Source organism: Schistocerca piceifrons, chromosome 11, assembly GCF_021461385.2.
Source record: "Schistocerca piceifrons isolate TAMUIC-IGC-003096 chromosome 11, iqSchPice1.1, whole genome shotgun sequence".
NCBI classification, from domain to species: domain Eukaryota; kingdom Metazoa; phylum Arthropoda; class Insecta; order Orthoptera; family Acrididae; genus Schistocerca; species Schistocerca piceifrons.
Genome location: NC_060148.1, coordinates 26342745 through 26367797, shown reverse-complemented (window position 1 = coordinate 26367797; position 25053 = coordinate 26342745). Strand labels below are relative to the sequence as shown.

The following is a 25053-nucleotide window of genomic DNA, read 5'->3' as shown; positions in this document are numbered from 1 at the left end:
GGGTAGGAGAGAAGAGAAATTTTTGGCACAACTTGACTAGAAGAAGGGATCGGTTGGTAGGACACGTTCTGAGGCATCAAGGGATCACCAATTTAGTATCGGAGGGCAGCGTGGAGGGTAAAAATCGTAGAGGGAGACCAGAGATGAATACACTAAGCAGATTCAGAAGGATGTAGGCTGCAGTAGGTACTGGGAGATGGAGAAGCTTGCACAGGATAGAGTAGCATGGAGAGCTGCATCAAGCCAGTCTCTGGACTGAAGACCACAACAACAACAAACAACTAGACATACGGCTTCCGAGGCGTGCGCGGCCACCACTGGTCAGCGCCGAATTACCGCCACAACTTTAGTCTTCGCGTAACACATGCCCGTCCTACACACGTACAAACCGTGGTGCAGTAGACACATTTCCACTCTCACACACTCATCCTTAAAATATCGTGTGTTCGAGATGGTGAAATACAAGTGTCTCTAGAATTCACCCCGAACACACACACACACACACACACACACACACACACACACACACACACACACAATACAGGACACCTAATTGGGAAAATAGAGCAAAATGTTGGTGCATTCCACCGCTTACATAAAGGTTATAAAATGGAGATGTTGGAAGAACTAGAGATGTATGAAATAAAATATTGAATGAAAACCTGGAAAGTTCATCAGTACATTTCTCAGATACTACCACATCATACTTTAGTAAAAATACTGAAACATAGAAAATAAGTAGCACAGTAATATGTGTAACCGAATAATGTTCGAGATTATTAAGATGCATACTTTCTGTACCAAAGTACATAATACTGTGTGGACAACCTGTGGCTTTATTTCTGTCGATTACATGTAAAAACAACTCTGTAACTGTTTATGTGTGTTTACTATTTTAATTGTGTTCTGTGCTCAGAAAATTTTTTATATTTGTGAGTTGCCGTACAAGTGGTCTATGGAAAGACCCTAAGTGGAAGTTCCTCCCAAATTTTGCTGCTATCTTTAGATAAAGATCAATCGGTAGTTATAATTTCGTACAGTACTGGAAGAAAATAGTACACCTAGAAAGATGACTTTGATTTTTTACCAATGACGGCATATGCCTCCTGGGGATAGTACTCGTACAAATAACGGTTTCATTATCGTCTGCCGACAGGTAGTATAGTGGCACACGTATCGGAGTGCCGTCTTTTTCTACCCTTTAATAGGGAATTCTCTTAGCCGGCAGGCTCAGTGTGGTGCAAATGTGTGTAGCAAAATATGCAACCGCACCACGGAGATGCGCTTGTGCTCACTTCAGCCGACCGAGCGCGTTTGAAAGGGGTCAAATTGTGGTCTTCTGAGTGGTGGGACAGTCCTTTTGGAGACTTGTCACACAATTTGGACATACTGTGTCATTTGTGCGACAATTCTCATATAAGTGGTCACGTGAACATTCTCACACCCGTAGACGAGGTTCAGGACATCCACACAGCACTGGTGCCCGCTATGATCATTGTCAGGGCAGCAGTGGCAGAGCGTACAGCTACCACAGCACAGGTAAGATGCCAGAATGAGATTTTCACTCTGCAGCGGAGTGTGCGCTGATATGAAACTTCCTGGCAGCTTAAAACTGTGTGTCGGAACGAGATTCGAACTCGGGACCTTTATCTTTCGCGGGCAAGTGCTGTACCAACTGAGCTACCCAAGCACGACTCACGCCCCGTCCTCACAGCTTTACTGCTGCCAGTACCTCGTCTCCTATCTTCCAAACTTTACACAAGCTCTCCTGCGAACCTTGCAGAACTAACACTCCCGAAAGAAAGGATACTGCGGAGACATGGCTTAGCCACAGCCTGGGGGATGTTTCCAGAATGAGATTTTCACTCTGCAGTGGAGTGTGCGCTGATATGAAACTTCCTGGCACATTAAAACTGTGTGCCCGACCGAGACTCGAACTCGGGACCTTTGCCTTTCGCGGGCAAGTGCTCTACCATCTGAGCTACCGAAGCACAACTCACGCCCAGTACTCACAGCTCTACTGCTGCCAGTACCTCGTCTCCTACCTTCCATCCCCCAGGCTGTGGCTAAGCCATGTCTCTGCAGTATCCTTTCTTTCGGAAGTGCTAGTTCTGTACGGTTCACAGGAGAGCTTCTGTTAACTTTGGAAGGTAGGAGGCGAAGTACTGGCAGAAGTAGAGCTGTGAGGATGGGCCGTGAGTCGTGCTCGGGTGGCTCAGTTGGTAGAGCACTTGCCCGCGAAAGGCAAAGGTCCCGAGTTCGAGTCTCGGTCCGGCACACAGTTTTAATCTGCCAGGAAGTTCCTTACGGGTAAGATGGCTTGTGAGCCCAGATGTGTCAACACGAACTGTCGTGAAACGGTTATTAACAGTGCGACTGCGAGCACACACACCACTAGCCCATCTTCCACTCGTGCACGGATCAACTGGTGGCATCGGATGATCACTTGGAAGATGGAATGGTATGCTGTGGTCGTCTGCAATGAAAGCAGATTCTGCCAGCATGCAGGCGATGGCCGTTTACACGTAAGATGTGGACCGGGCGAGCCGTGTGTTGCGGCGGCGCACTTCTTTCTGTCCCTTTACGACGAACCCGCACCTACCTGTGTACATTGTCTCAGCATTTCATCAGTAGGGAAGCCGAGCGAAACCTACTGTACTTCAACGTGAACCCGGCTACAATTAAAGTCACTAATCTACGTTTCAGGAGAAAGTTTCCACAAGAAATGAAAGGTTGGAAATTTTGTCCTCAATTAATATATTCTGAAACTTAGGTGAACAAGTATCACTGCCAAGTCCGTGCTAGTCTTAACACAGTCACTCACAATCCCTTTCACTCACTTTAGCAAGTTTACGGTGTTGCATTTCCCGAAAACATAATAGCTACAAAAATACTTATTATTTTTGATTGAGAATGCTCGCCAAATATTAAAGTCTGTCTGTACCAAATGCAGTCACAGTTTTTAGCCACTGACCTGCTCAATACGCTGCACGGAATATATGTCTTTTCTCGTCACAAAATTCACTTAAAAATTCCGAAATTCCTACACACACATCGGAATAATGATGCCGCCACTTCCAACACTTTTACATCCGATCTGTTTCGTGGCTAGGCTTCGACTCTTCTTTAGAATACTCTTAAGTCTTTTCTACCAGCAGAGAAAGGCACGCAAAGAATATTGCTTTACCATTGGTCAGTTTACTCGACAGCCAATAACAAAACAACATTCTCCCGTGTCAATCCACACTTTTCATTCGTAACCGATCGCAAAATAGTAAACCTCACGACTGCACTTTTTACCGACATAATTATCTAATATGCTGAAGTTTTGTTTATGCATAAAGTTATTTACTATTGTTATTTATACCTGAATTAACTTTCCCTTTACCATAAACTTACTTTACAAATCTATTCTACATATCCATACTTCTTCAAAATGTTCTCACTCTAACTCCTACTACATAACTCGTTAAACAATTATTTTCATATTAACCTTAAACCACACTCACGCATCATTCATACTGCTAAAACACATTTATAACATTTTACATACACAAAAAGACATAATAACACTTTATGAAAATAATAGAACAGTTTATGAAAAACATTCTATTACTTTAGTGCACTCTAGGGGGCACAATCGAAACTAAAATCACAGTCCCCCTATCCAATATTGTCCTCTATCGGCTGATACATAAACTACAGTGCGCCCAGTCTCGTGTCACCATCTGTCACTATTCAGCTCTGAGACACATCTCCCACTTAACCTCCTCCAAGGCAGGATCATTATCCAGCGCTACGCCTCAGTGTCACAGAGTGCATTTGTACAAGACACACTGACCCATCCCAAGTCTTGTGATCTGGTGTGCAATGAGCTGCAACTTTATTCGCCTTTGGTGTTTGTGGGCGGGATGCTATACAGCACTCGGTACGTGCAGAATATTTTTAGGCCTGTTCTTTTGCCGTTCTTGCAAGAGGAAGGCAATGTGTATTTCTAACAGGATAATACTCGTCCACACACTGCCTGTGAATGTCAACGTGCTCTGCACGATGTGCAACAAATTTCCTGGCCAGCATTCATCGTCCATACTTGTCTCCAATCAGCACACGAGGGATACGTTGGGCCGAGGAGTGTGTCGGACTCGTTAACCGACAACTCTTGCGGAACTACGTGAACAGGTCGAGCAGGTGTTGCACAGTGTTTCCCAGGTCAGTATTTGCCATCTGTGCAATCGACTGGATGCCAGAATCGCCTGCATTGCCACCAATGGAAGCATTACCACATACTAATATGGATATTTCAGCATGGGCCGATACCTGGTATCTGAGAACCACTTTTACTATTGATCTGTAAATTTAATCATTTCATGTACTTCATATGCACCATTGCAACAATAAATCTTGAGTGAATTGGAAACCTTGATAAGGTGTACTAATTTCTTTTTTTTTTCCCAGCAGGATGTATTACAATAAAGGGAACAACACAGCACCTCACATTTTGAAAGCATCATGAATAAATGGCATAGCACACAGACACGTTTTAGCAGGCACAAGCTTTCATGAGCCATTTCTAATGGATCAAATTAAATAAGTTTTTATATAAGCACCACAGTTTTACTGCAGCTTATATGGACAGCTCGAAACAAGGGGATGCGCTTGGCTGTCCAGTAGCCTTCCCTGATACTTCTGAGCACATAGTGTCTCTGGACACCCCAGAAACAGTTTTTCATATTAGGTGCATTGTGCTGCCACCTACTGCTAGATACTCCATATCAGCGACCTCAGTAGTCATTAGACATTGTGAGAGAGCAGAATCGGGCACTCCGCGGTACTCGCGAACTTCGAACGTGGTCAGGTGATTGGGTGTCACAGGTGTCATATGTCTGTATGCGAGATTTCCACACTCCTAAACATCCCTAAGTCCATTGTTTATGATGTGATAGTGAAGTGGAAACGTGAAGGGACACGGACAGCACAAAAGCGTACAGGCCGACCTAATCTGTTGACCGACAGAGACCACCGACTGTTGAAGAGGGCTGTAATGTGTAATAGCCAGACATCTATCCGGGCCATCACACAGGAGTTCCAAACTGCATCAGGATACACTGCAAGTACTATTACAGTTAGGCGGGAGGTGAGAAAACTTAGACTTCGTGGTCGAGCGGCTGCACACATCACGCCGGTAAATGCCGAACGACGCCTCGCTTGGTGTAAGGAGCGTAAACATTGAATGATTGAACAGTGGAAAAACATTGTGGGGAGTGACAAATCGCGGTGCACAGTGTGGCAATCTGATGGCCCTATCACAGCACAGGCCTACACTGATGTTTTAAGCACCTTCTTGCTTCCCACTCTTGGATGGCGATGGCGTCTTTCAACGTGATCGAGCACATGTTCATAATGCACGGCCTGTGGTGGAGTGGTTACACGACAATAACGTCCCTGTAATGGACTGGCCTGCATAGAGTTCTGACCTGAAACCTATAGAACACCTTCGGGTTGTTTTGAATCGCTGACTTCCTGCCGGGCTTCATTGACTGACATCGATACCTCTCCTCAGTACAGCACTCGGTGAAGAATGGGCTGCCATTCCCCAAGAAACCTTCCAGCACTTGATTGAATGTATGCCTGTGAGAGTGGAAGCTGTAATCAAGGCTAAGGGTGGGCCAACACCATATCGAATTCGAGCAATACTGATGGAGGGTGCGATGAACTTGTAAGTCGTTTTCAGCCAGGTGTCTGGATACTTTTGGTCACATAGTATGTATCTGCAGGTTTGAACTTTTCAATAAGTGCAGAGTACTTACTGTGAAGCAGTCTCAAAGCAGATAAAATGATTTAATGGGAAGAAATTTCTGTTTTGATGTGTGCATTCACATGAAACTGTAGAAAAATGTTTTATTTTTTATACTAGTGTCAATTTTTTACGTTTTAGACATTCAACCATATGTCTGATCAGATTTTTGAACAGATACAGAGGACCTCAACATAATGCGCCCAAACGGTCCTGTCACGTTTGCACCAAAGATGACTTCTGCTGTGCTTTTTGTTTCTAAAATGGTAAACAGTCTTTCATTCTGCAGTGTTTGAGACTAAGGTTTTTCCAGGAATGAAGAAGTGGTTCTGGCCATCATTCTGTAGGATAATCATTTCATATAGTTGTAAAAGCAATGAAACAGTAGAATGAGATGACTCTGTACAATCACTGAATAACACAGTCAATAGGACATTTCACGATTTCCAAAGTAAATACAGAAAACAATTAGCCGTGACTAACACGCAAACTACAATTCTACTAAACGAGGATGAATATTAGGAGGTGAAATAAGTATATATTAGATAAGATGAAAGATGAAGAATTCAGTAACATTTTAAAATTCAAGTTGCGTTCTGTTTCAGGAGTGACTACAATGGCGGCAACAGACACTAAGGACGGCAGTTTCGCGAGTGACCTGCGCGTGCTTTTGGAATCCGGCGAGGGTGCAGACGTGACCCTGGTGGTGGGTCCCTCACAAATGCCGGCCCACAGTTTCATTTTGTCAGCTAGGAGCCGCGTCTTTGCAGCCATGTTGCGGACTAACATGAAAGAAGCCAGCAACCGCCGAATTGAGATAACTGATGTGCAGGAGGATGTGCTACACCAACTACTGTGTTTTATGTATACTGACACAGCTCCGGGCCTAGAGAGCGTGGCGGCCGAGTTGCTGGCTGCCTCTGATAAGTACGACCTGCCGCTGCTCAAAAGGAAGTGCGAGGAAGAGATGGTAAAGGGCCTGAGTGTGGACAACGCCGCCGCCACTGCACTCCTCGCCGTGCTGCACTCCTGTTCGGGACTCGAGAGCGCCGCCGTGGACTTCGTAGCGAGACACCCAGAAGTGATGATCTCTGACGGCTGGATAGATGTTTTGCAGGGCAATCCGGAGGCTGCAGCACGAATCTGCAGGCTGGTGGCAGCAGCAACACCAAAAATCAGGTCTGAGCAGCCGTTTTTCTCTAAGAAAAGCGTATATGACGTAATTAGCTTTTATTCTGTTTCTTCCAAAGACAATTGCTGCAGAAGTCGTGTTTCTATGTCATATGATGTACAGGGCCAAGTCAGTAAGTATCTGTAGTCAATTTTTTTTTATGCTTTATTACAGCAAGACTTCACAATTTTTGTTGATACCATTTAGATATAGTGGGAATTAGTGAAGTTTGGTGGCAGGAGTAACAAGACTTCTGGTCAGGTGACTACAGGGTTATAAATACAAAATCAAATATGGGTAATGCAGGAGTAGGTTTAATAATGAATGGGAAAATAGGAATGCGGGTAAGCTACTACAAACAGCATAGTGAACGCATTATTGTGGCCGAGATAGATACGAAGCCCACACCTACTACAGTAGTACAAGTTTATATGCCAACTAGCTCTGCAGGTGGTGATGAAATTGATGAAATGTATGATGAGATAAAAGAAATCATTCAGGTAGTGAAGGGAGATGAAAATTTAATAGTCATGGGTGACTGGAATTCGGTAGTAGGAAAAGAGAGTGAAGGAAACGTAGTGGGTGAATATGGATTGGGGCTAGGAAATGAAAGAGGAAGCCGCCTGGTAGAATTTTGCACAGAGCACAACTTAATCATAGCTAACACTTGGTTCAAGAATCATAAAAGAAGGCTGTATACATGGAAGAAGCCTGGAGATACTGACAGGTTTCAGATAGATTATCTAATGGTAAGACAGAGATTTAGGAAACAGGTTTTAAATTGTAAGACGTTTCCAGGGGCAGATGTGGACTCTGACCACAATCTATTGCTTATGACCTGTAAATTAAAACTGAAGAAACTGCAAAAAGATGGGAATTTAAGGAGATGGGACCTGGATAAATTGAAAGAACCAGAGGTTGTACAGAGTTTCAGGGAGAGCATGAGGAAACAATTGACAGGAATGGGGGAAAGAAATACAGTAGAAGAAGAATGGGTAGCTTTGCGGGATGAAGTAGTGAAGGCAGCAGAGGATCAAGTAGGTAAAAAGATGAGGGCTAGTAGAAATCCTTGGGTAACAGGAGATATATTGAATTTAATTCATCAAGGGATCACCAATTTAGTATTGGAGGGCAGTGTGGAGGGTAAAAATTGTAGAGGGAGACCAAGAGATGAATACGCTAAGCAGATTCAGGAGGATGTAGGTTGCGGTAGCCACTGGAGATGAAGAGGCTTGCACAGGATAGAGTAGCATGGAGAGCTGCATCAAACCAGTCTCAGGACTGAAGACAACAACAACAACAACAACAACAACCATTTAGCAACATAGTCACTGAGCTTTTCGGTGCTCGTGGTCCGCTGTTGCAGGGGCTTCCTGGTACCATTTGGAAAAAAGGCTTTTGCTTGTGCAGCAAGCGACATATCCACTGCTTCCTTCATCTGTCTATCAGTGTTGAATTGATGGCCTCTTAGAACATCATTAAGTGGGCCAAACGGGTGGCAATCCAATGAAATGAGATAGGAACTGCACACAGTATGTTCCTACACATTGAAACACAGCGTCTGAAGAGTACGGTTGTTCGTATGTGGACGTGCATTCTTGTCTGACAAAAGAATGCCTGTTGCGCGTGATTTCATGTGCAGAACAGGGACTGATGTGATTGGGGTTTGCCAAGTCACCAGCAGTCACTGATTTGTTGTTTGGAATCTAGGCACAGACGTGGTCAAGATTGGCACGAATTATGGATGTAGCTAAATGGTGCTCTCTTTCCTCATCCTTCACACTCATTCAACGACTTTTGAACTGTTCGATTTGCCAGTAAACACATGATTGTGACGAAAAATTATCGCTGTATTGTGCAGAAGGTCTTCGAGGAACTACCATTGCTGGCACCCTAAAGATGGATCGTGGAATGCTGTTCTTCTATAGTGCAAACTGGCAGGGGTGTGACACAGCAGTGCAAACTGGACTGATCTAATAATGCTGAAGACAACAGTGCCATCTAGTGGTGGGTGGCAGCACAGAGCTGTACAATCAACCTAAAGACAATGAGAGCAAAATTGCAGACACTTATTGGCGTGCCCTCGTAGTTGCATGTTGGCATTAGTTAATCACCTGAAAACGTCGTGTGTTTCAGATCTCTCAAGTTGTATTCACGTATAGCTGTGGAATTACAGGGTACAGCAGAATGAATAGTACAATATGAAAACTACCAAACTTCCAAACAAATTGACAAATTTATTGAAACACACATTGAAAAGAAGAAAAACATATGCGATTACGTATTAAGTATTTTGAATGTAACACCGTACAGATGATTGCCATCACATTCTGTGCATTTCTCCGAGTGGTGAACGAAAGCTTGTGTCACCCAATTCAGATTGTTCAATAGGATTTCCTCCACAGCTGTATGTAATTTAGACAAGATATCTATACGACACACGTTGTAACTTACTTTTCACACTTTGTGGTTCTTATGTGGAAACAGAAATGACAAAAAGGTGTGGGTGGTGGACAGAGAATTCAGATATTAATTTATTCTACATCTAATTTCAAATAGTAAATGTGATACATAACTTTGTTTGCTGTAGTTGCAGTCTCTAGATTTGAATGTTGAAATACATATAATTTAAAAGGTTTACAATTTAGTAGGCCTTCAATAGAATGACGATTCTGTAGATGATGAGCCCTGACTGCTGTGAAAGTCCGTAAATGTCTCAAAATGGCAGACACCAAAAAATGGGTCCCTGTGCGTCAATATTTGAACTTCAGTAGACGCACTGTTGGCAGCAGTTTGCGTTCAGGGCAGCACCTTCGCGCTGTGGTTGCGGCTGTACGAAGCACGTTGGCATCACTCGTGGCACATATATTTGAAACAGTGACCAACCAGATGGCGGCCAATACCACAGCGCAAAAAGTGGCAGCTGACTCTAAATAATGAAAAGAGTAAAGTCATCCGTATGAATACTAAAAGTAATCCTATATTTAAGTTGTAGGATAAAACACACAAGTCTACAGGCTGTAACTTCAGTTAAATACTTGCAGATACGAATATCTTAAACTGGGACAGTCACATAAGTAACGTTGTGGGGAAAGCAAATCAAAAACTGTGGTTTATTGGCAGAACATTTAGAAAGTGCAACAGGTTTACTAAAGAGACTGCATACACTATGCTTATCTGCCATCTTCTGGAATATTGTTGTACAGTGTAGGATCTCCGTCAGATAGTACTGTATTATTGTAAAGTAGCGGAGAGAGTGCTACTGTTGTGATTGTGAATTGGGGTGGCAATCATTAAAACAAATGTGTTTTTCGTTATGACAGGATCTTCTCGTGAAATTTCGGTCACCAACTTTCTACTCAGAGTGTGAAAATGTTTTGTTAATGCCTGCCTACATAGGGAGAAATGGTCATTGTAATAAGATAAGAGAAATCGGGGCTTGCACGGAAAGATTTAAGTATTCGTTTTTGCCATGCTCGTGCTGTTCAAGAGTGGAACACTAGAGAAATAACTAGAAGGTGGTTCGATGAACCCTCTGCGAGGCACTCGATTATGAAATGCAGAGTAATCGTGTATTTGACAAAATAATTTAATTGGACAGATAAAAAATCTACTCACCAAGCAGTGGTAGAAAACACACATAAAAGAAAGTTATAATTAGGCAAGCTTTCGGAGCCACTGGCTCCATCTTCAGGCCAAAGGGTTGAAGGGGAAGGAAGAGGTGTGAAGGAAAAGGACTTGGACAGGTCTAGGAAAAGGGGTATATTTCGGGAAAGTCATCCAGAATCACGGGTCGGTGGATACTTACTGGACGGGATGAGAAGGAAAGACTGATTGTTGGGAACTGAACTGGATGAGATTTGAAAATCGTGTAGATGTCCTTTCCTCAAGTTGAGTCAAGTGAGGACATGTAGCATACACTTGCCTCTTCAATTATCCCCACTAGAAGAAGTCAGGAGCAGTCGGACTAGGCAACCGTGCTGGCCAGTGAATGCCTCCAGATCTGAAAAAACAGTTCACCAAGAAAAAGGCACCGTAAGATAGCTGTGGACTGGTGGGCAGTATGCCCTATTGCTCCTTCCTGTTCGAACCACGTATCGTTGTTCAACTGTGGAAGGAGTAAGCCATTTAACCCTTTCTGTTTCTGTGATTCTAAATGACATCATTAAGTATTCCCAGCTTTTTTGAGCTTCCCAATGCTTCAACGATACCGTTTGGCATCGCTTCACGTAGTTCCAAGTTTGGCCAACAGATCACAGTGGCTTATGCTTTCGTGACTCGCTGTTTGTTTGAAGTGCAGAACAGAGAAGTGTTGTGAGTTGTGCTACTGCATTTGCAAGTAAACAATAACTGTTGTCAGAATGAGATTTTCACTCTGCAGCGGAATGTGCGCTGATATGAAACTTCCTGGCAGATTAAAACTGTGTCTGTGTGCCCGACCGAGACTCGAACTCGGGACCTTTGCCTTTCGCGGGCAAGTGCTCTACCAACTGAGCTACCGAAGCACGACTCACGCCAAGTACTCACAGCTTTACTTCTGCCAGTACCTCGTCTCCTACCTTCCAAACTTTACAGAAGCTCTCCTGCGAACCATGCAGAACTAGCACTCCTGAAAGAAAGGATATTGCAGATAATGGCAATATCCTTTCTTTCAGGAGTGCTAGGGAAGGAAAGAAATACGGTAAGTTTACAATACAGTTATGTGTATTACCGGTATCTAATATAGAAGGAGAAGGTAATGGATCAACACGAGTATTAGGAGAATCACCCAGTACGTTAGCAGATGGTGCTGCAGTGCCTGTTAATGCTTTTTTTTTTTTTTCTTAGATCCACCAGATTGACCTGCTGCAGCCTGTCGTTTACCTGAATCTACCTGCATTGGCGAACTCATACCTTCGTCACTGTCAGAATATGGTACTAAACGTTGTGGTTCAGAATGTTGTTGTGTTTCTTCTGGTCCTTGTTCGTCTTCGTCTTCTTCGCTATCTGATACTTCGTGGTCGACGTGATGTTTGTCTACAGAACTTGTTCCAGTGGCTGAACCAGATGTTGATGGGCGGTCGTGATCTATAGGCAAACCATGGCAAAGACGAGACATTAGCCATTGTTCATAGGCATACCGTTTCTGGCCTTCATGCATAAACTCCCAATTAGACCGTTCCCACGGTGGAATTTCATAATTCTGAAGGCAAGAAACGTTACAATTAAAAAATGTAACCAAAAAATTATCATAAACAACAAAAATTATATTTACATACCTGTTTTTTCGGCATTCGGTTGTTTCGGGTACAAAGTTTTTCCGATACGTGGTTCAACAGCTGTCTTCAATTTCAGGCCGTACTTTCCCACAAATGAATGCCAATTTCGTGTATGACTCCAGTCAATTGCAAAATCAATTATAGCTTTTGCATCCGATTGTTGAACTCGTTGTCTAAACTCTTCTTCTGTAAATGGTCGTTCTCTTGCTTCCTTTAACAAGTTATCGTATCCTACGTCGTGCTCTTTAGCAATGGCATCTGCTCCACTGTGCGGTGCGTCTATATTTATAGGGTTTCCCGGTCCTACGTAATCACTGCCAGGTAAAGTATATCCTTTGTTCTGTACACGTTCAATTACTTTTTTAACGCCGTAAGCAGCACCTGCGACGGCAGCAGTTGTCGCGCCAGCCGCTATTGCTATCTGCCCTGAACTTGTAACACCAGCTGTGTTGATTGCGGCCCCGTCTGTTACACTCTCAGATAACAAGGGCACTGTTTCGCTAGTAGTTGCTATATCGGAACTTTGGTGACCTCGGCCACGATGTCGTGGTCTATTTGGGCGGCGCCGTCGCACTCCAAGATTACTTTCTTCTGGGCACGCGTTCAAATTCAACTGTTTCGCCACTCGTATCCAAATCGTCGTGTGCTGGATTATCTCCATACCGTATATGATTAGCAGCATCCTCTCTTTGCACTGTTCGAATATCATTACTGCTACGAGAACAATTAACATTTGTTAATAGAATTCTTTCCGCCATTTCAATGTCTTCCTCTGGTCCCGGATATAAAACACCTCCATCGTATTGTATAGAGCCATGGTTGCCCGTACTTAAATACTGATTTATCCACGACATTTTGCTGACTAAAATAAGTAAATCATTGCCTCCTTTTATATACATTACTTGAAAGGAGGCAAAAAATCAAAACGAGAATTGGTACCTGGAATGTCAGAACTCTGCTACAAGCAAGAAAACTAGAAAACCTTAAAAGAGAGGTGGAAAAGAATCATATGGACCTCGTAGGAGTTGCTGAGGTAAGATGGAATGGACATGGAGAGTTGCAGTCAGATGAATATGTATTCTGCTACTCAGGAGGAGAAGTAAAAGGAATTAATGGAGTAGGAATGATTATGACAAAGGAATTGGCTAAATGAGTGGAATATGTGGACTATGCAAATGACCGGGTTATTGGTGTAAGGCTGAAAGGAGCACAAAAAGATTTACTGATTGTCCAGGTGTATATGCCAACTTCAGAACATGATGACCAAATTGTAGAGGAAACGTACAATGTAATAGAGAGAATAATGGACGAAAATAAAAAATGCTGCAAAATAGTAATGGGAGACTGGAACGCCATTGTGGGAGAAGGGAAAGTGGGAAACATAGTAGGCAGTCATGGTCTTGGAAAGAGAAATGACAGAGGTGAGTGGTTAATTGACTACTGCAGGGAAAGGCAGCTGATAGCGGCAAACACATGGTTCAAGAACCATAAGAGGAGGCTCTACACTTGGAAATCACCAGGGGATAAATACAGAAACCAAATCGATTATATACTGGTAGAAGAAAGATACAGGAATGGAATCAAGAAGGTGCACACATTACCAGGTGCAGATATTAATAGTGACCACAACTTACTTATGGGAGAAATAGAAATAAGAATGAAAAAACTGAAAATGGCGACAATGGTGAAGAAGTGGGATTTAGATAGGATAAGGTCCAACAAAGAACAAATTACAGAAATGCTGTCTCGGGACTTTCTAAACACATTACGAGACAAAGAAGCACCTGATAATGCCAACGAGTACTGGAACATGCTGAAAGAAGGAATCATTAAAGCAGGACAGCAAAATATAGGATATGTAAAAGGGAAAAGGTCAAAAAAACCATGGGTCACACAAGAAATGATTTCCAATATGGAGGAGAGAAGAAAATTGAAAAACAAGAATACTGAAGATGCAAGAAAGATATACCGAAGGTTAAATAACGAACTGCGAAGAGAAACAGAGCAGGCTAGGAAAAAATGGCTAAAAGAGGAATGTGATGAAATTGAAGAACTGGACAGGAAGGGAAGATACGACTTACTATACAACAGAGTAAAGACTATGACATGGGAACAAAACAGAGCAGGAAGTGCTACTATGGAAATTTTGAGTAAAGACAAAGAGATAGTGTACAAAGATCATGACGATGTCCTCCAGAGATGGGAAGAATATATAAAAGAGCTATATGACACAAATAGCAAACCAGAAACTCTGGAACTTGAATCACACAACAGTGTAAGTGATTAAGAGAAAGGACCGACCATCATAATGGAAGAAGTAAAGTCTGCCATTGCTGCAATGAAAAATGGCAAAGCAGTAGGTACAGATACAATACCGGGAGAAATACTAAAATGCTTGAACCGCAATGGAATAAGAGAAATATTGAGGTTATGTAATAAAATATATGACAGTGGTGAATGGCCTGAGGATTTTTTGACAACAGTAATGATTCCATTACCGAAAAAACAAGGAACCAAGAAATGCAGCGAGCACAGGACAATCAGCCTCATTTCACATGCAGCCAAAGTGATGTTAAGAATAATTAATAATAGACTTGAAAAAGTAATAGAGGAGAATCTCGGCGAGGAGCAGTTTGGCTTTAGACGGAATACGGGCACCAGAGATGCAATAGGGCTCCTACGAATCTTGGGAGAAAGGTTTATTGAAAAAGGAAGAGACCTATATATGTGCTTCATCGATTTAGAAAAGGCATTTGACAATGTGGTTTGGGACAAGCTGGCGACTATTATGAGGGAAAAGAGAGTGGACTGGAAAACCAGAAGACTTATAAACTCATTATACCTTAATCAAAAAGTTTCAGTTAAAGTGAAAGGAGAAAGTACAAACTGGATCAGACTAGGGAAAGGACTAAGACAAGGATGCTGTTTATCACCTACTCTTTTCAACCTGTACTTGGAAAATATGATTGACCAATGCTCATTAGATGACAAAGGAGTAGAAATTGGAGGAAGAAGAGTAGGATGCTTGAGATTTGCTGATGACATGGTCCTTCTAGCCACAGGGTAAAAAGAATTACAGGATTTGGTGGACACCATTGCAACTAACGGGAAAAAATATGGAATGAAAATTAACACAAATAAAACAAAAGTATTGGCAATAGGAGGAAATAAGGAAATAAAAATTGTGCTGAATGGAGAAACACTAGAACAGGTGCAAAATTTTAAGTATCTTGGAAGCAGGATAGACACCGACTGGAAGTGCACCACAGAAATTAAAACAAGGATAGCAATGGCAAAAGAGGCGTTTTATAAGAAAAGGAGAATCTTCTGCAGCGGTCTGGACAGAGAACTCAGAAAGAGACTCATAAAATGTCTCGTATGGAGTGTTCTTCTATGTGGCGTTGAAACTTGGACTATGAGGAAGAAAGACAGAGAAAGGCTGGAGGCTTTTGAGATGTGGACATGGCGGAGGATGGAAAGAATAAGTTGGATGGACAGAGTAAAAAATGAAGAGGTACTGAGAAGATTGGGAGGGAAAAGATAGTTACTAGATGTAATAAAGAGAAGAAAAAGAAATTGGATTGGGCATATATTAAGAAAGAATGACGGACTGATAAAAACAGCTTTAGAAGGTTATGTAGAAGGGAAAAGGAAGCGAGGAAGGAAGAGATTCCAGATACTGGATGACATGATGGACGGTACAACATACAGCAGCCTTAAGAAGGAAGCAGTGGATCGCAGAAAATGGAGAGGCAAATGACCTGCTAATATAGCAGATAACTGATGATGATGATGGCATATGTTCAACATATATACAGTAAATATTCATCACAAAAAAAATTTCCCCCAATTATTTTCTAAATATGACGCACAAATGGTTAAAATTTGGACATAGCAATCACTGGTCTCTGTTAATGCATGGCCTTGAAGATACACAAAAAAATATGAGCTAAGGAGACCAAACAAAGCAATGCTACACTACGCAGTGGCAAGGTTTTCTGACGCAGCTGACGAGGATCTCGGTTATGTGGTGTCCTGTACCTGTAATTCTGTTTATTTACGTGACTGTCCAAATGATAATGGGCCTTATCTGGCGTCAGTATGTTGTTTCACTTCTATGGGTCTGCTGCTACAAGTTCCAGGAAACGCGAGGCAAAGGTTCATCGGGCAGCTTTATCTTGTTCATTTAGTCTCTGTATAACAAGCAGTCTCTGTGTATGATGCACTGCAGGGAATACTCTGATATTGTTAGTACTGAGGCGTGTCTGGCAGTGGAATGGTGAGGATTTCGGAAGAGTGCTTGACGTGCCGGCTCCACTCACTCTCCGGTGCACTGCGCCCACGTGTCCTCCTTTGCCTGGACTTTTCTTCTTTGCAAAAGATGCAGTAGTCCTGAATTGTTGCATCCACCATTCAATCGAACAGTGATCCGGGACTTAATCGTGTTGGTTCAACTCGAAATGATGACGAAAGGTTCACTGAACTGTGATGGGAGACTTGCTATTTTTTAAATACACCTCGACAGCAAATGATGCTCTGAACTCCGTGAAAGCATAATTTAGGGTCTCCATTCGTCCCGTTTTTCCCGGGACAGTCCCGTTTTTTGCCAAAATGTCCCACTGTCCCGAAAGTTTTTTTGGGGACGCTCAAATGTCCCGTTTCTTATGATTCCGCTTGGCTAGAGTATTTTACGCTGCTGGTTGTTTGACTTGCTATTAACTGCGCAGTTATTTACACTAGGAAGTGTGTGATGACTTTCAGTGTACCCCTAATATGTACCGAACTGTCAAAAATTGCAAGTAATTTTAAACGCACTGTAGGTTACGAATAACAGCGGAGATTCTTCTCTTCTAAATCGATCCACTGAATCCGTCCTTTCGGTCCGGAGATATTCTACACAACTGATACGTGCTCTCTGGCTTTTGTCACCATGCTGTTAATGTTTTGCACTGTGCAATCACTGTTTCATTATGCCAAAACGAAAGTGTAATTTTAACAGCAATATAAAAAGCGAGTTTCCTTTTACCACTGGTAGTGGAGAAACTGTAGAATGTACGTAGTGCAGATCAAAATTTGCTATTGGTCACGGTGGAAGGTCTGACATTGTGAATCACATTAAGACGAAGAAACATCACGTGAGTGATCAAACGAAAAGAGCAAATAAATATGTGAGTGACTACTGTGTAAACTTAAAATCAGTAACAGAAATGGATAGGCAGCTGGCAGCACAAGAAGCTACGTTTGCATACCACAGTGCAATGCATAACCATAGCTTTAAGTCAATGGACTGTACTACAGCATTTGCTAAAAAAGTTTTCAATCCTAAATTCACATGTGGACACACAAAATGTAATGCAATCATTTCAAATGTTATTGCACCGTATGCAGCTCAGCAGGTTTTAAATGAACTGAAAAGTGCTCAATTCATTTCTGTAATCACCGATACATCGAATCATCTGGATTTGAAGTTGGTTCCTCTGCTTATCAGATATTTTCACCCTGAAAATGGCATCACGGTGAAAGTGCTCGAATTGGTTAATTTAGCTGGATAAACTTCAGATTTACTTCAGAATTATGTGCTGGAGGTTTTAAAGAAATATGATCTTGAGGGAAAGGTAATTGCAGTTTTGCAGACAACACTAACACCAATTTTGGTGGTAAGCAGAGGAAAGGAAAAAACAGTTTGTTATATAAACTGCAACAGAACACAGTGAATAATATAGTAGGTGTTGGCTGTCCAGCACATGTGGTGCCCAATTCCTTACAAAATGGCTCAAATTGCCTACCCATCGACTGCCAATTAATTGTAAAAAAAATCTACCGGCGTTTCCACATATATACAATAAGGGTTGAATCTCTGAAGTCATTCTGTAAGTTTACTGAAACTGAATACAAAACTGTACTTGGGCACAGCATGACAAGATGGCTATCTCTGCTACCAGCATTGGAAAGAATTGTAGAGATATTTCCTGCTTTGAAATCATATTTCATTTCCCTTGATAAGTGTCCTGTTATCCTTAAACAGTTCTTTGACAACCCTGTGTCTATTGTTCTCCTACATTTTCTTGTTAGCCAGCTAAAACCTTTCTCCACAACAATTAAATGTATTGAGAAACAAGAAATCACAATAGTGGAAATTTATCAAGAAATAAACAAATTATTGGGCAAATTACAATGTAGAAAATCTAAAAGATTTCTCACATCCTTTGTACATGAGACTAAGAAAGCTGGAAGAAGAGGGTGAAATTACTGTAGAACAATTTCATATTTTTGCTGACATCTTCTGTGACTCTTACATTGAGTATATTAAAGTACGGTGTTTACCATTTATCACACCTTTTAAAGCATTTGACTGGGTTAATACTGAAAAGGAGCAGCCACAGTGGAAGGGTATTCAGGACTGTTGTGTTTTTGTTAAAAGTATTGTACCAAATTTTCCTGTTGATGAAGACGAACTGTTTGATGAATTTTCATGTACACAGAACTTCATAAAAAGTGAAGAAGGAGACAAAGAAAGTGTTAGTGCAACATGGTGTAAAATATTTGCTTATTTCAAAAGTAAAAACATTAACATGAAAAACATAATTCATTTGGTGGAGTTTTGTCTGGCAATTCCTGGGTCAAATGCTGCTGTGGAACGTGTGTTTTCGTTAGTGAACTCTTTGTGGTCAGATGGAAAAAACAGAATGAAAGTTGAAACAGTGAGGGCCTTGCTCATTGTCAAAACACACTTTAATGGTGTATCGTGTACTGACTTTTATGATATAATTTCAAACGAAAATGCACTTCTTGATAAAGTACATAAAAGTTAAAAGTATGGTGATAGTGTGGCAGAATAATTGTAAAAAGTGATTTGGTATCATCTGAGTGCACGTTTAAAGGTAAACTTGTATGTGTATTAAATTTAGTCAGTACAATATTTATGTCCCGGTTTTTTCTTCATTGTCCCAGGTTTTTCTGTAATTTATTTTAAATGTCCCCTTTTTCAATGAAAATGAAATGGACACCCTACCATAATTACATACGTCTGACCTTCCTGAGGCAACACACGCATACTTTCTTTGTGCTGGCTCAGCAGTGTCTCTGAACTACGTGACTCAGGTCGTACTGTTCATTCTGCCGGACCCTGTATTATCGAAGGACACCGTGCAGCAGGAAGGCACTACTGTTCCACATGCAGGGTTCTGCAGGGCTGCCACAAATGCTGTACACAGTTTGTTCTCAATAATGTTCAGATTTTATCCCTTATCTTTAAAATAAACTTTGACTGAGTGAGAGGGCAGTGCTCTTAAGGCAATGGACTCAGGGCAGTGGGTTCAAATCCCTGCCTGGCCATTACCAAAACCACTTTAGGCAAATGTTGGTCTGTCCATTGAGAATGACTTCAGTTAGTCTCATGCCCAAATATGACGCTAAGAGCACGAGCTCTCCCTAACGACTGTTGCCAACTCGACTCTCAATGTTTCTTAATAGTGGCACTGTATGCGCTTTGTCTAATAAATCAGTGATTCTTGTGCTCGACTCGTTAAACAAAATGTGTTCTTCAAAATCTGGGAATGAGCCATTGAAATTTTGCTGCACACAGTACTAGCATAATAAGTTAGTGCTTTGTTTTAACATACTGTCATTCAATTTTATAGAATTAGACATTTGTAGCATTCACTTCCGGTACAAATTGTGTAGATAAAGCAATAGGACTAGAATAAATTTTCACCCTACAGTGGAGTGTTTGCTGATTTGAAGCTTAATAAAAGAATAAAGTAGTTAGCTGGACAGCTTTTTCTGAGCAATTGCTCTTTGTGAATGAGTTATCGAAGCATGACACGTGACTGACTCGAGCAGTTTTAACAGTTTTAATCTGCCAAGAAGCTTCAGGGGAGTGCACACTCCATCGTAGAGTGAAAATTCATTGTGGTAACAATCCACAGTTGTGGCTAAGCCATTTGTATCCTTTTTCCACAAGTGCTAGTCCTGTAAGGTATGCGTGAGAACTTTTCTGAAGTTTGGCAGCTAGAAAAGCTACCAGGGGAAGTAAAGTCGTGAGAGCGAGTCACAAGTCGTGCCTGGAAAGTTCAGTTGTTAGAGCATTTGCCCAGGAAAGGCGAAGGTTTTGAGTTTGCATCACGGTCCAGCACACAGTTTTAATCTGCTAGGAAGTTTCGAGCAGTAAAATTATTGTTGTGATGTAGAAATTGCTAAGACAGTGAGCAGGAGTAGGTAGTGATATAGGATGGAGAGAGATGATAATATTGCCTTGTCATTGAGTTTACTTCTGTCCCTAGATTTCTAGGAAAGCAGCAACTTTCGTTTACTTCATTGTTACTGACCTTCCACCTTACTGCTGTTACTGACCTTCCACCTTACTGCTACTGCAGTTTCATGTACATTTTCTTACACTACTTTCCTGGTACAACATTGTCACTCCGAACAGCAGCGACCACCTGCATCAGTTTTGAGAGTTACACTTGTCACATTGTTTTTGGCACAGAGAGTTGTGCGAACAACGGTTTACTTTGCAGGACTTCATCTGTGGAGCAGCCGGAGGACTTGGGCGAAAGGCTGACAGAGGCAGCTAGAACCGGTGAAGTGGACGAACTGCGGAATCTGCTGGACGCAGGCGCACCGGTCGACGTGAAGGACGGCAGCGGAAATTCCGCCCTGCACCTCGCAGTGATGAACGCCAGTGTAGACGCCGTCAAGTGTCTCCTGAATGCGGGGGCAAATGTCAACGTGAAGGACTCGAGTGAGCAGACACCTCTGCACGTGGCTGCATACCGAGGTAACTTGAAGATCATGTGGGCACTGCTGACGGCGTCAGCGGAGCTAGATGTTCAGGATCTTTGGGGGAAGACGCCACTCCACTGGGCTGCTTCCACAAACCGCATCGAAGCAGTAAGAACACTGCTGATGGCTGGAGCGAGCAAAGATGTGCGGGATATGAGTTTCAGATCACCTGTAGACGTAGCGACATTACCGTGTAAAGATATATTTCACAGTTCTGTCTACAGCCATCCATAAATAAGCCTTCTACTTCTATACCTCATAAATTTTATGATAAATATGTAATTTACTTCTATTTTTCCTGTTGTAACACAGAAAGTTTCGTAATAGAATATTTTACAGGATTTCTACTCCATTTGCAGCCAAATAGGTATAACCTTAGATACACCCATTAACTACCTTCTCTTGGAATGAATAAAACCCTAATCCAAAATAAGCTACTGTCTGTTATCAGACAAAATGGTAATGAAAGATCAGGTGCTATTTCACCCTTACACAGTTGTTCTTTTATCTTGTCAAAAGCTGCCTCACTCCACTCCCACATAGTAATTTTTCTTAAGAGGCTGTTCAATCATGGTGCATTCAGTGGCTGTGTTTGTACATATTTTCTATAATAATTGGCTAACTGAAAAAATGGTCTTCATCCTTTATTTGATTTTGATTTTGGAAATTTTTCTATAACAAAAACATTGTCACTGTCAGGCAAAATTCCCTTTTCACTTATGCTGTAGTAAAAAAAATTAGTTGTCTTACAAAAAACTAACACTTACATAGTTTCAGTGTCATTCCCCCTTCCAAATTTCTGTTTGTGCATAAACACATGAACTCCTGTGCACATCATATTCACCTATATCTCCCTCCCGGACCCCTGCAGGTAACAAATCCCTTTCAATTTCTTTAAATTCTAATCCTTTTTCCTCTTTTATTGATGCTTCTAATGCCCCCAAAGAATCAACCCCCCCCCCCCCCCCCCCTCAACCACCAAATCTGGATGCATAATCTGACAAATGTCGTTCAGAACACCAGGAACTTCATTAGCATTACCCATATAATTGTAATATGTTACTCTTGATATTTTGACTCCAATAAGCTCACCTTGTCTTTTGACATCTTTATGAGTCAACACTATTTCACTGATTTGCTAACAGGTACAAGCTGATTACCATGTTCCCCTGTTCATTCATACCGCAGACAGCTATATTCGTAGTATCATTTTTCACTAATTGTTCTTCCTTCACTTCAACATAAATCATTCCGTCTAAGTCGTGACAAAGTAAAACATGTTCTCGTTCTTCATTGCCAGAAACCTCACTTTTACCATCACTGTATATAATATTATCATCTGTCAGTATCTTTTCATTAACTTGAATACCAACACCACATCTCAATATCCTCCTTACAGTTATTACATATCCTGCTATCTTCCCCATCTAGTACACAATTTTCAATCTCTGCACCTCGAACCTGAGCAGTAATAGGTTCACAAGCCCCCTCTACATTTTCATCTTCCATTAATCTTATATTGATCATACAGGAATACATTCAAATCTACAGAATAGTGATACGACAAACAAAAAAATCACCAATGGTAACTTCATACCAGAATCGGCAAATAAAAGCCAAGCAGTATGCAAAGTCTTAAAGAAGGAAGCATATAAAGTTTGATTGATTGATTGATTTCTTTATTAATCCATGTAACAATTTACATTGTGTGGATTTCATCAGCAAAATCATATACAATACAATATACCTACAATTATACACATAAAATTTGTATTTACACACATTTTTGAGGTATCTTAAATTAGTTTTATATCCTTGTGTAATTTGAAATTTTCTTATATTACTGTACAATTTTTGATTTCCTCATGTATTACAATGCAGGCTACTTTAATTACACTACATGTTTTAATTCAGATAGTCCATTACTGCGTAATAACTTTTATTTAATAAAAAAAATTTTAGTTTTGTTTTGAACTGTCCCATTGTGTCAATATCTTTTACACTCCTGGAAATGGAAAAAAGAACACATTGACACCTGTGTGTCAGACCCACCATACTTGCTCCGGACACTGCGAGAGGGCTGTACAAGCAATGATCACACGCACGGCACAGCGGACACACCAGGAACCGCGGTGTTGGCCGTCGAATGGCGCTAGCTGCGCAGCATTTGTGCACCGCCGCCGTCAGTGTCAGCCAGTTTGCCGTGGCATACGGAGCTCCATCGCAGTCTTTAACACTGGTAGCATGCCGCGACAGCGTGGACGTGAACCGTATGTGCAGTTGACGGACTTTGAGCGAGGGCATATAGTGGGCATGCGGGAGGCCGGGTGGACGTACCGCCGAATTGCTCAACACGTGGGGCGTGAGGTCTCCACAGTACATCGATGTTGTCGCCAGTGGTCGGCGGAAGGTGCACGTGCCCGTCGACCTGGGACCGGACCGCAGCGACGCACGGATGCACGCCAAGACCGTAGGATCCTACGCAGTGCCGTAGGGGACCGCACCGCCACTTCCCAGCAAATTAGGGACACTGTTGGTCCTGGGGTATCGGCGAGGACCATTCGCAACCGTCTCCATGAAGCTGGGCTACGGTCCCGCACACCGTTAGGCCGTCTTCCGCTCACGCCCCAACATCGTGCAGCCCGCCTCCAGTGGTGTCGCGACAGGCGTGAATGGAGGGACGAATGAAGACGTGTCGTCTTCAGCGATGAGAGTCGCTTCTGCCTTGGTGCCAATGATGGTCGTATGCGTGTTTGGCGCCGTGCAGGTGAGCGCCACAATCAGGACTGCATACGACCGAGGCACACAGGGCCAACACCCGGCATCATGGTGTGGGGAGCGATCTCCTACACTGGCCGTACACCACTGGTGATCGTCGAGGGGACACTGAATAGTGCACGGTACATCCAAACCGTCATCGAACCCATCGTTCTACCATTCCTAGACCGGCAAGGGAACTTGCTGTTCCAACAGGACAATGCACGTCCGCATGTATCCCGTGCCACCCAACGTGCTCTAGAAGGTGTAAGTCAACTACCCTGGCCAGCAAGATCTCCGGATCTGTCCCCCATTGAGCATGTTTGGGACTGGATGAAGCGTCGTCTCACGCGGTCTGCACGCCCAGCACGAACGCTGGTCCAACTGAGGCGCCAGGTGGAAATGGCATGGCAAGCCGTTCCACAGGACTACATCCAGCATCTCTACGATCGTCTCCATGGAAGAATAGCAGCCTGCATTGCTGCGAAAGCTGGATATACATTGTACTAGTGCCGACATTGTGCATGCTCTGTTGCCTGTGTCTATGTGCCTGTGGTTGTGTCAGTGTGATCATGTGATGTATCTGACCCCAGGAATGTGTCAATAAAGTTTCCCCTTCCTGGGACAATGAATTCACGGTGTTCTTATTTCAATTTCCAGGAGTGTATTTTTTGGGGTAATTTATTATATAATTTAACAGCATTGTACAACAAGCTCTGCTGAGCTTTAACTTTATTTTTCCTCTCTAGATGCGGATTGTATTGGTTTCTATTTTCCTAGCTGTGTACTAAAGAATTTTTCATATAGCAGTCAATATTTTTTTTTTTACAAACATAACACTTTGAAAAATGTATTCACAGGGGACAGTTAGGATTTCCAGCTTTTGGAAATGTTCAAGGCAGTGAGCCCTACTGCCACTCTTGGTTATTATACGAATTGCTCTTTTCTGTAATTTGAAAACTATTTGAATATTTTTACTGTTGACTCCCCAAAATATTATTCCATAGATAATAACAGAGTGGATATAAGAAAAATAAAATGAAAAATATCACTCTTAACCATGAGAACAAGAGTATAACTGATCCCCAACACATCACAGATCTTTTTAAATGTTACTTTGCAGAGATCGCAAATAATTTGATAGTCAGTGACAAAACAGATACTAAAATGAAACGGAAAAACAAAGTGCACTCGTGTTCCTTTTCAATCTACATTGATGGAACAACCTCAGATGAAATCATCAGTGTTGCATCAGCTTATAGGAAAATGTCGTCAGGGATTGATGGTAT

General features: G+C 42.2%; 1 protein-coding gene and 1 non-coding gene across 2 annotated transcripts in view; both read left to right on the top strand.

Moving 5' to 3' along the window:
* Positions 1–22779, top strand: part of LOC124720056 (poly [ADP-ribose] polymerase tankyrase-1-like) — a 56481-nt gene extending 33702 nt beyond the window's left edge. The window contains exons 3-4 of the mRNA XM_047245320.1: positions 6400–6973; positions 20743–22779. Coding sequence (XP_047101276.1) covers positions 6400–6973; positions 20743–21241 — 1073 coding nt within the window. The 3' untranslated portion in view covers positions 21242–22779. The remainder of the gene's footprint in view (positions 1–6399; positions 6974–20742) is intronic.
* Positions 2204–2278, top strand: Trnas-cga. The gene has a single exon. It is a non-coding gene; the product is annotated as a tRNA-Ser (tRNA).
* Positions 22780–25053: the final 2274 nt, after the last annotated feature.